Source organism: Onychomys torridus, chromosome 9 (genome assembly GCF_903995425.1).
Source record: "Onychomys torridus chromosome 9, mOncTor1.1, whole genome shotgun sequence".
Taxonomy (NCBI): Eukaryota; Metazoa; Chordata; class Mammalia; order Rodentia; family Cricetidae; genus Onychomys; species Onychomys torridus.
Genome location: NC_050451.1, coordinates 85,823,593 through 85,836,623, shown reverse-complemented (window position 1 = coordinate 85,836,623; position 13,031 = coordinate 85,823,593). Strand labels below are relative to the sequence as shown.

The following is a 13,031-nucleotide window of genomic DNA, read 5'->3' as shown; positions in this document are numbered from 1 at the left end:
TTAAAATGGCTCAGTGATTTATTCATAGCCAAATGGCATCCCCATGGTGGGTGTTTGACCCTCAGATGCCACTGCTACACTAACCCCTTCATTCAGGGTAACAGGAATTTTAAACTTTCCATAAAATAATATTAATACTGGTATTTATTTATCAGTAATTAATTATTTAATGAAAATGTTTCTTTTAAAATATTGTTTTAATGAAAATATAATTTCATCACTTTCTTACTTCCATTTCCTCCCTCCAAACCCTCCCAAGTTCCTTCTCCCCAACCCATCCCATTGCCCACCCTGCTTCCTTGCTGCCGAAATAATACCTGAAAAATAACAATATCAATAGACACGCTGACTCTGAATGGGGTTAATATGTTTCTTACCATATGTTTATGCAACTTTGTGAGGACTTTTTGGTTGTTATTGTTAGTCTAAACATTTCTCAAATCTAATTCAATCAATTGAAAAACTGAAAACTGGTATAGAAAATGTTTCCATTAGTGGCCTCAGGGATCAATTTTCCTTTTCTCCACAGAATACAAATATGCTACAAAGGGCAAGAAAGTCAGTCTAATGGACATTATGAGACAAGTTCACACTGAAACCTTCACTTTAACCAGATGCACAATTAAGTTCCTTATTCTAGTAGCTTATAATTTCTTCTAGTTAAGCATTCACAATGAGAACAGACATGGTTCAATCACATTTTAAATTTATTTAGAAAGTAATAAGAAATAAAATAACTGGAGATTAGTGCCAGTTTTTGAATAGCTGGTATTTAAATACGGTCAAGAAAAAAAAGTAGGGTTAAAAGGAGAGAGAGAGAGAGAGAGAGAGAGAGAGAGAGAGAGAGAGAGAGAGAGAGATGTTTTGAAGTTGTTATACTGAGCCAAGAGTTCTTCTGTGTCTTGGAGTGATTTCAATTGAGTTGTAATTCAAACTCATATGGAGCTTACAATGCACCTTCAACGTGGCTTTTCAGAGTCTATAGGAACTGTCAGGAGCAGAAAGATTGCCTCACAGTAATGAGTGTTGAATTGAACTATGCTTTTTGATGTTTTACTTTCTGAATTGAATTGTTAGACAAGATTAATTGCACACAGTGAGAGTTTTAAATGAATGACTGTGTAAAGCATTAAGTTCCTCTCTATGCCACTTGGGGAAAAATAGCTGGAAGGTTTAAATGAATAAATGTATTTAATGCACAAAATGCCTAGACTAATTTTAAAATTCCTTTACTCACATCCTTATTGAAAATAGAAACCCATTTTATTCATCTGTCTTGGTTATATTGCTCTGGTTGAAGTAATTTAATATTCCTGCTTTCTACTAATCTTCTAGTTCAACAGAAGTAAACAATAGCTTTCATAAATTAAAAATACACTCATCTGAACATGCTTATAAGATTAAAAAACAAGGCTGTAAACATTTATGACTGAAGCAAACTAGATTGTTCAAATCCTGCCATGATGCATCGTGTATATCAATATGGCACTGATATCAGTTAGAATGCAAACAAGCCTTTAAATGATGTGCCCCTTCATTTCAGCTGGAGAAGCCGCTTCACACCATCTGCCTATCAGATGGTTAGGAACCAGGACTGCGTATTAATGCCACATGTTCGATTTTCCTCCTTCTTGTAATGGTTAGATTCATATTGCTAATAGCTGTGCATGAGCACTGTCGATGAAATTTCTGTGACGGTGGAGTGATGAGATATTTATAAGCCGCCTGTCTCCCTGAATAATCAGTGGAAAGAATGCCAGACATAAATAACCTATCAATTCCAGAATATTAATAACTACACTTGACCATAATTTCTTGCATGTTTAAACTTGTTTCTTTTAGGTTTGAGTAAGCAGCATAGACTAATAAATAGTGGGCTGTATGGAATATTTGAATACATACCATCTATTCAGCTTAACATGATTTTTCAACCATTAGGATTTGAGAAATGCATTTTATATGGAAGTTAATGTAAAAGTAGACAGCATATCAAACATTTGGAAGTCATCTTGATGTCTTTGAAACCAAAGATCAAAGATTGGACTTTTCAAGTTAATGAGCAAACAAACAGATCAGAGAAAGAATCTGACAGCAATATGTCTTCTTTATTGATATTTATAATCTACAGTTGTAATCTTCTACTTATAACTAAGGGTACTAACTTATTTGAAATAAATATATTGAGATACTTACTCCTTTTTAAAAGAGTGATCAGGATTATTTAATGGTATTTAAAAAAATTAAAGGCAGTTTAATGAAAGTTAAAAGCAGAGAATAATTGCTCTCTTTGCAAAGTAAGAGGATGCCTTTAAAAGCCTGTTTCCCTTCCAAAAATTAGACTCCCAATGTTGTATTTGAAATAGTAAGGGCTTTGTATCAATATAGCACACAGACTTCAGGTTCGATGATTTTATGAAAGATTTGATTCATGTGGATGGCTGAATCAAAAGGTGTGCCAAGATGGCCAAAGAGCTTTCTAAAACATTTGACATTGGTTTACTTACCTGTCTAGTGAATGAAATCAGGAGCTAATAATTGTTTCCTACTGTAAGACATCATTCATTAACTCATGAATCAAGGAGCTAATGATTTCTTAATATAAGAAATTGTTCATTCATGTATTCGTTTGCCCACCTTAAGTTATCTGTAGACCTCTATTGATTAATTTTGATGCAATAATTTTGCATTTCAACTAGCTGGTTTAGTTTGGCTATTCCCTCTCCTTTTATAGATAGATAATTTGAGTATATATTTCTGTGTTGATTTGTAAATGCTCACCATTGAAAAGTCATTGCAATGGTCTTCCACATGTTTAATAACCATTCATTTAAAACACAGAAACACCGTGTACATTTTAGTGTGAATTTCTCACCAAGCATATATATATATGCTTTAAAATATTTCTTATAATGTATTAGAGGAATCTTCTGAAACTCCCACCTCCCATCTTTCTAGTAAGATACTGAATTTACTATTTCTGAAAAGAAAATTTGTTGTGAAGTGGCCATGTGAAAATGTAAGACACTTTGGAGTGAGACATGGAATCAGGGGAAGTAAGTTTCCATGAGTCTGAGGCAGACAGAGCTAGGGTCTGTGACCATAATGCTATAGAAGGGGTGAAAGAATAAGGTAGATATTCAATGTTACTGATGTTTTCACCAGAGAATAATTCTTTGCTACATAAAAAACATGTCATGGGTTGAATTCTTGGCATTCTGTAAATCATTAATTCCCTTCTCTTTTCTTTTTAAAAGGAAGTTAATTAGTGAGGAACATATACAATACAACCTCTGTCTGAGGCTACAGAGAGATTCAAACTGCTTTCACTAGAGATAATAAGGTTCAAAGGATTTGAGAATTACCTTGGAGATTTGAAATGAAATGGCAACTGAAAGCCAAAGGGAACTATAATAGATGTAATGGGCTGCCAAATGGTTTGTGATCCTCTCAAACCTTTAAGCATAAAGAACCTACGAAAAGTCATGTTTTACATTACATTACGTCATTTGCTATTCCTCGTGTATTCACATAAGAATCTAACACCAAAGTAAAATGGTTATGCACTTTTATTGACATGGCCAAAATAATTGCTATAATTCCTGTGGCTCTCCAAGTGATGTAGTATGAGAATGACTTTAGCATTCAGTGACAGGTTGCACCACACGTCATGATGATAAAAAGCACTTGGTGTAAGTATACAAAGAATCTATCCATATTCTCTTGATAATATTACCTAGGGATGTATCCATAATTCCCTTTAGCCACATCATCTTCTCTCATATAAAATAGAAAGACTTCAAAAGATTGTGTTGCTCTTTCCAGATTACACACAAGGATGGCAAGATGGCTTATGTAGTGTTAAAACTTACAATAACCAAGTGCAGAAACTCAGAGTCTCCACCTCAGAGCCAGAATTGTAGATAGTCATGATATAGCTATGTGCTTAGTTCAAAAACTCCATGATGGTTTGAACACATACTTGGAAGGCAAATTCCTATTCAAGTGGGATGAGGAGAAAAATGTTCACTAATCCTGCTTGAGAGGCTGGGTAAGGTCATGTAAGGCTTTGACAAAACTAAATTTTGAAATAATTCTTAAAATGTTGCAAAGTCTTTCTATTTGAGCCTGTTTTTTCAATAGCTAAGTCATCCTATGAAAATGTCATAGGTAGGCATCTGGAACAAGGACCCACAGGGGTTCCCCACAAAGCAGACCAGCATGTCCAAGGACCTTAGTGAAAGAAAATGACGTAGTCCATTTGGGTAACTGAAATTGGGTTATGCATTTGGGGCACAGAAGTTAATCTGGCACTGGGGATGTTTCCACATGGATTGTCAGGGAAGTGAGCACAAAGAACCCTGGTGACGCTTTAAAGTATTAAATTTGATTATAATAGCAGACATTGAATATTATCACCATGCCTTCATTTTCTTGGGCCACATTGACTACAATGTGAGTAAAACATTACATGTGGGGAAATTGTCAGTTGTTCAGATTGTACTGGATGTATGTAAAACACATGTGCACATGTCATTTGCAAATTTATGTCTGTGTGTGTGTGTGTGTGTGTGTGTGTGTGTGTGTGTGTGTGTTCCTTACAACTTCAGCTTTCACATCTAGCACAAATTGGATCCCATCATTTATAAACATGAAACACGACATGTGGGTAAAGGACTAGGGGCTGAATCTTTAAAGAATTGGGTGAAGATATTAAATATAATTAAAACTATATTGTATGAAATTGTTTTTTTATATTTTGAGATTATAATATAATGATATGATTCCTCCCTTCCTATTTCTCCCTCAAAACCCTTCCATTTCCCTTCCTTGTTCTTTTTAAATTCATAGCTTCTTTTTTGATAAATTGTGCATATATGTACACATATATACATCAGTATTCCAAAATAGAACCCCCTCAGTCTGTATAGTGTTATTTGTATGTTCTCAGGGCTGATTATTTGCTATTGAATAACTAACTAGTGTTCTTTTCCCTGGAAACGATCACTAAAAAGAAAGTGTTTCAGGACTTTAGGGAATAAGACATGGAAGTTTGCAATTGTAGTGAAGTTGGACATGGAGGAAATTAGCTGAATTTAAGATGAAAACAAAATCAAATAAAAGAAGGATTGGTGGAACCAAAAGTTTGTAATTGTTACATATGCCCTAATTTCCTACCTGTGTTAAAAACTTAAGTACAATGAGAAGGCTAAATTGTATGTTACCTAGATTATAGCATGCATGCATTCATGTGCATGTGTGTGTATGGTTGATTGTGACACATACACCTTTTGGATTTCTATTAGAATTGTAAAATTATAAAACTTGGGAAAAGTTTCAAACAAATTTGCAATAATAGAATATAATAACATTACTAAAAGTAGTTATAATAATTGAAGGTTGAGATAAATATAAATAATCTAAAATAAGGGACTAGGTAAAGAAAGTTTCCTACTGAAAGTTAACATTTGGATTTTGCTTGCAGAAGATTAAGTACATACAATATTCTTTGTCCATACTGACTATTATGGGTTATTCTTTCTATAGTTTTCTTACTTGATCATTATATTACCTCTTTTGCCTCAGAATGGTTTAATAGAAGAAGACACTATTATAAAAAAAAAAAAAATTCATCGGTTTTCCTAGGACCAGATCCTGAATGATTATGTATAGTGCTATTTGGAATTTGTAGGCTAGTGTATAATTATATCTTAAGTCTTCATATTTTGAATGCAACTACTAGATTCTTCTGCAGCATGGAGCCAAGCCATAGGGCTGAAAAGAGACATAAATTGGAGCCAAGTCAACACCAGGAAATAGAGGAAAGGGACAGATAAGATGTTCACATTGGTGACAAGGCAAACTTCAAGGGAAATCTTTTTCTGGGAACCACAAAGATGATTTAAAGAGAACAGGAAAGAAAATGTTCTGAAACATCTTTGAAGGAAATGAGTAATTGAGGAGAAAATTCAATCATAGGAAGATGAGAGAATCTGTGCAAGTTGGGACTTAAAAGGCAGTGAATGCTTGTGCTAAACCCAGATGGATTCTTTGAATTTAGATCAATGCCTTTTAAGGAATGGTTCTGAGTTTTCCAAGCGAAGATCTGATCTGCAGATCTTATTGCATTAGGGTGAACGTGGTCAAGGCCTCTTCGCACTGATCTAAGAAGGTGGAGTCTTCTATGCACTGATTACATAGCAAAGGTTTCTCCTAGGACTCCCATGTAATTCTATGGGCAGCAATTTTTTTTTTTTTTTTTTTTTTTTTTTTTTTTTTGCAGTGGTAACTAGTAGTAATGATTCGTGGGGAGGAAAGGAAAGGAGGGAGATCATTCTTTCTATCAACTGGGAGTGGAAATAAATCACACAGATAAATCAGAAGGCTAGAGCACAGTGCTCAGAATCTCTCAAGCAGCAGCGTGAAGAGAAGCTAGGTGCAGGGAAAGATACAGTCTCCTCTCCTAGATGGTTAAAGTTCTAGAATTAGGAGACATTATTCATTTTTCCCATGTTGCATAACCTTTTTTTCAGATGGGCCATGCTAGGTAGGAATGGTGAAATGAAACTTGGTAAAAGATGACATACTGAAAATCGTCACATGGCTGGGGCATTATTGGTCTGCCGGCATGTTGCTCCTTGGGTGACTGGATAACATCTCCCAGACTCCACCTTCTTTCTCTCTGTCTTCAGTTTGAATGTACTGCCTAACTTTATTCTGCCTCGCCATTGGCCAAACAGCTTTATTTATCAACCAACAAAAGCAACACATATTTACAGTGTACAGAAAGACATCTCACAGCATATCCCCTTTTCTCTCTAATCAAAAAGGAAGGTTTTAACTTTAACATAGCAAGATTACATATAACAAAACAGTTATCAAACAAGTATTATTGTTACAATGTTTAGACTATTTGTATTTGGCCAAATTAAAGAAAATACTTTATCATCTAAAAAAAAATGTTGACATACTGAGAACATAATACATTTTTAGTTCAAAATCCTTTTCTTGATATCTGTATAACTGAGCTTCAGATCATCAGTGACTTTTGCATCCTGATCTTGAAAAGCTGGCCTCAAGCTCCATTGTGTTGTGTCAGATCTATTATTATCTGCATGTCTAGTATCATCCATGAATGACAAGCGTGTATAAGACAAAGCAGGGACAGTGGTCGCTCTGGGACTAAGTATAGCCTTTTAGAACTTGTGTTATATTCCATAATCTGTAAAGCAAAGGGGATAGTGATCAGTAATATCAGGTTACTAAGGTGATCACATCAATTTTGTGCTGAAGAAATCAGTACTTGTAGTCTTAATAAGTGAAAGCAGATTATTTGCTTTTTTGTGTTTACTATTTTTTGTATTTTCTTTTTTATTAATTAATTATTTCATTTTCACCCAGCCCAATCACATATTCTCCTCCCTGCCTCCCTCCTCTTTTTCCAGTCCCTCCCCTCAGGTCCCTCCCACCCCAACATTCACTCCTCCTCCTCCTCCTTTCTCTTCAGATAAGGGCAGGCTTCTCCTGTGTATCAGCCAGCCATGGCATATCAAGTTGCATTAAGACTTAAAAATCTTGAACCCTGCGGCTACTTAGCTATACATTGAAATGGCTTCTGCCACTGACTAGCTCACCACCTCACAAGGAAAAGAGATGCACAGGCAGATGCGTACAGTGCAGCGGAGCATTTACCACAATGGTAATGTAAACATAGTCCTTATAGACAGGGGCGAGCTGTCATCATCTCTGCCAGGGAATATGTGGATGAAGACTCCAGGTTCTGAGTAGAATTTCACTAGAAAATGGACAGTCCTGGAAGTGAGTCATACATGAAAGCAGAAGGTTGATGCTGCAGACCATGTGTGAGCAATGGTGGTGTATCCATCAAATCTTGAGTGTGGTGTGCTACAGTAAGGCAGGAGACTTGCTTGGGTGCTGGAAGAAGTCTTGTAACTAATCTGCAGTTCTAACTTTCTACCACCTGTAGCGGGTGTTCAGCAGGGAGTGGAATGATCAGGCTGTGTGTCTTTGAAAGTTCATCCAGTCCACATTTCCATTCCTATGAAATATATGAGTTATGTTTCTGCTAATATTTAAGTAGAGAGGTTTTTTTTTTTTTAAGGATTTAGACCCTTGTGTCAATGCTGCATGGCCTGGTTTGGAATGAAAATATATTATCAGTATAACAAAAAGGACTCAGATATTCTATCATATGTTTATATGTGTTATGGAAAAAAATGAACTATTATACAAAAAAGTCGGAATTTGACTACTTTGTTTCTTCCTTTATTTTTTAAGGTTTGACTGCAGCTGCTGCAGCTGCTGCAGCTGCTACCAATGCAGCTATTGCTGAAGCAATGAAGGTGAAAAAAATCAAATTAGAAGCTATGAGCAACTACCACGCCAGTAACAACCAACATGGAGCAGATGCTGAAAATGGGGATATGAATTCAAGTGTTGGTAAGTATTATGTTCACTGCTACTATTCACATTCACTTCTCCATAGAATTACCTTCTGCTCCAGAATAAAACCACAGGCTACCCATTGATGAAATGAATGCTTTAAGATTAAGAGAGGGGCATATTTTTAATTCTTCCTTCCGTCTCTTGAATATGTATACTAGGGTGCTGGCAAAGTTATGACTTTTAATATAGAATCAATTTTACAACTGCCGTGTATGCTACAAGTAGTGAATTAATGTATTTCATAACTGCAAATGAGTTTTAAGAATCAAAATTATAAAATTTTGAGTGTAAGTAATTAGACAGAAATAGGTGTGTATTCAATCCTACTTGTCATTTAAAAATCATTTTAATACATTTATTATAAAATAAGAAATCCATTACCATCAAAAGCAGAGATTATGCATGAGCTTTCTCTCATTCACACAGGGTACATTCTGGGGCCATTGTCTGAAACATGGATAATGAAGAAAACCACATCTGCTTTGTTATATTCACACATATAATACAATTTTTTACAGATTGGGTATTTTAATAGATTGTAAACAGCTGGGCGGTGGTGGTGCATGCCTTTAATCTCAGCACTCAGGAGGCAGAGCCAGGTGGATCTCTGTGAGTTCATGGCCAGCATGGTCTACAGAGGGAGATCCAGGAAAGGCGCAAAACTACACAGAGAAACACTGTCTCAACACCCCCCCCCCAAAAAAAAGAAAAAGAGACTGTAAACAATAGGTGATAACAAATATGACAATTTCAAAATATACTGTACTAAGGGTTACTTGAATCTTTTACTTTTTTGGCATATAATATAATTGATCCCAAGCAATGTATGTATTATGTAAAACTTATAAATGAATACTTAAAAATCTTAGTTCAGAATACTATTTACCACAGGCAAGGAAGAACACACAGAGCTAAACTGTGGATGGGAAGGGTAGGGTGGAAACTGAAGCCTTTACTATGCTGCCTTGATAATTTCTCCTATCTACAACAACCATTGTGAAAATATCACCCATTTGAAAATAATAACATTAACTTTTCTTGATCATCTGGCTTCCTTTCTGTAAACTCACAGTGAAACCAAATGAAACACATTGACCTTCAAAGACTAACCACTTGGTTTGTGAATGCGGCTTTAAGTGTGGATTAATATTTTTAATCCATGAAATATTTGTTATATGGATGTTGATGTGGCAAAACATTTCATTCTGTTACTATACCACTAATATTTTCCTTAAAAGTACAGAATTTATGCTTAATATGTAATTTAACAAGTGAAAATTGTATTCTGAAAGGAATGTGTGTGTTATCCGGCCCAACAATGCTCATAGGGAACACAGAAATTCATCATAATTCAATCAATTTCTCTTTTTCATGCAGCATTTTAACATCATTTCTTAAGTTAATCAATAGCTCTCTACTTTCTACCCATTAGTGTGTACTTAAAGGCATTGATGAAATATGAATTTTAATAATTATCATCTCATTGCAGTTCCTCACAAGCACACACCAAAAGGAATGCCAGGGTAGTCACTGATTTGAAACATATAGACAAAGACAAAGTAACTTCATCCGTGAAGGTAAAGGGCCACTTCTGATGGTCAAGTGGGAAGAATAGAATTTGTCAGCAGGACCTCACAAAGACATCTGAATTGAGAGTAGCTGCTGGTGGCTATTCTCAGAGCAGTGAATGGACCATAGGAAGATGATGCCACAACCAATCAGCTCAGATATGTACCAGTGCTTGCATGCTTGGGATTCTATAGAGAAAGCTGACAAAGCAGAAAATTGCTTAGCTCATGGGAGAAGCCATTTTATACCTTATGTCACACCAACACTGAAGCAAAATCAAAGAATTACAGTGCTCTCTTCTTTAGAACTTAGTATAGAAGGGCTTAAAATAAAACTCTTTTGCTTTGCCTACTGAAATAGGCCAACTTGCAGCACTATTAAAAATAAGTTATCAGAGCTTACTTGGTAGAGAGATACCAAAATCTTGAAAGGTGGCTTTCCCAGGGCAAGGCCAACCCATTGAAGTCTAGACATGCTGATGTCTGCCATGTCCCAAATGAAGGAATCTTTTAATTGCATAATTTTGTGTAGTTGAGGACTGTGTTCATGTCCTCTCCCATAAGAAAAAAAGAAACAAACAAACAAACAAAAAACAAAACTACTCACAAATTATCGTTACTATTCCAAATGATACCTGGACTCTTTTTAAATTTTCAGAATAGAATACAACACAAGCCATTCCTGATGCTTGAAGTAGGGATTAAGAGGGACAATATAATACCCTTTAAAGGGAACTATTCGAAGCAAACCATCTCTTAAGTTTCCTGAGCAGACGTTGGCTTTTTAAAAACCAATAGGCAGAAGTTAAGAAGCAAATGACTCTCAATTAAGCATTAACACGCATTTCATGTTTTTAGTATGTAACAATGTTTCCTAGTTACCAAATTACAATTCCCTTTAATTATTTAGGTGCTTAGGCTATTATCATGTCTTAAAATATCAACAATTTAAATATCCCATTATATTTTTAGTTGGGAAAATAACATTTATTTATTGATAGCTCGGTATAGTGTTACAGCATAGTACGAGACATCTTACATCCATTTGAACCAAGAGAAACACTCACTTATGTCTTCTTAGAAGACTGATACTTGGAGATGTGCTTGCATCAGTGGGCTGTTAGAGCTAAAGGGACACACATCATTTATATTGGGCCCCTTTAGCTTATTTGGGGAGTTCTGTTGTAATTTTATTCCGTTCTTTACATGCCACAATTGTCTAAGAATTTGCAATTCCTATTGCCTTTCATCAAAACCTCTACTCTTGGATATTTATTAAGAAAGTAAAAAAATGAGTATTATGTAGAAGGAGAGTGATTGTTAAGGAGAAAGGAACCCAGTGAAGGTCAGAGCAAACTGCGCATAGATCAAAGAAGTTGCTGAACTGAGCAGTTTCTGTGGCTCCAGGCTTCTCTGAAGACAATTCCTGCCTCTGTTAAGTGCTCAATAACAATTTGATTATGACTTTGAAAAGTTATGTAGACTTTCTGAGCTTAACAGTTCAAGACAACTGGGAAATGCCAGTGTTATAATTAAACTATGTGTGCCTAGTGTTTAGTACATCATTATATCTGCTTCTCACATTGTTTACTTGAAGTATGGTCTTTTGCTAATAATGTTTCCTAAAATTGGCCTCCTGTAAATCATCTTCTTCCCTTTTCTACCGTCATCAGCAACAGCTTCCCCATTTGCATCCCCCCTGTCTTGGGTACATGCTACTTCCTAAGCCCTAGAGCTGTGAGAAAACTTGGAAACATCTTACCATGCTTCAGAATTCAACCTCACTGCTTTTGTGAATCTGCCTACAAGTAGATTTTTGCAAGAGTGACACATTGCACAGAGGTTCTGCTTAGCTTTGATGTATTCTTACTACTTAGCTTTGCCCATGCCTAGGGACATTTCTAGTTTCATACAACTTCTGTTCGCTAACCTCACAAGGGTAAGCATACATTTTAGGCTTTCCTTTCTGGGTGCCTGTTTTCAATTCCCTGGTTATACATAAATCCCTGTGGCTCAAGAAAATAGGTTTTGTTTCTGCTTGACTTGGCTGTATTTGGCTTGATGAGGTGACTAGATAATCCTGTGAAAGATGGCTTTCATTGGTTCATAATGAGTCTTAAAAATTAGCCAAGAAGAAAAAAAAACAAGGTTTAGAAATCTTTGATGTTTACAAATAATTATTTTGAATTCCAATTTTAAATGATAACCTTGATTCTGAATCTTTCCGAGAGGATGAAGACTGTAGGACTGGTTGAAGACCTCAGGATAGATCTGAGTGAGGCATCAGCTTGTTGAGTAAAATATATGGCCACATCACCGTTCTCCCTCATCCACAATCAATTGGATTCTTTTAGTTTAATATTTACTTGCTAAGATGAGATGCTAGTCTGCATGGTGATAAACAGTCTGCTCCTGGCATCTGAAGGTGACCTGTCAGTTCATATGGACAAATCTCCTGCTTACTGAAATGTACAAAATAAATCATTAAAGCAGGCAGGTGCTCATTCCCAGATTTAAATCACCATAGATTTATGATTTGAATTAATGCTTCATTTGGCCATAGAAATAGATACTGAGACAAATGATATGCACTGGTTGGGGTTTCCATACTGTAGCTATTCTGATATTGATTACTGAGATGTCTTGGCAATCTCTTGTTTATATCAAGTACTATCTGGTGACAGGTTGGCTGATATAAGCTACATTCCAGATAAGAAGGAAAAATGTCCTGGATTCTTTTTAGTGGCAACACTCTCCATAGAATATAGGCCAGATAAATGACTATTTTTCTTCTTTAGCAACTGATCTGCATAACTAGCTTAAAGATGCTGCTTGCAAATTGGAACTAGGATATTGGATAAGGGAAATTTAAAACCAGAAAACTCAAGGTCAATTTGACAGAATCCATAACTGTTTCTTTTTTAAAATCTGTTTATCTTTTCTTTTGACATTATGCTCATCTTTGAGGATACTAAATTCATCACAATTTGTTTAATCTAA

At 35.6% G+C, this 13,031-nt stretch overlaps 1 protein-coding gene across 1 annotated transcript in view; it reads left to right on the top strand.

Moving 5' to 3' along the window:
* The window catches only part of Dach1 (dachshund family transcription factor 1), a 238,869-nt gene that overhangs the window by 41,797 nt on the left and 184,041 nt on the right, over nt 1-13,031 (top strand). The window contains exon 3 of the mRNA XM_036198536.1: nt 8,296-8,457. Coding sequence (XP_036054429.1) covers nt 8,296-8,457 — 162 coding nt within the window. The remainder of the gene's footprint in view (nt 1-8,295; nt 8,458-13,031) is intronic.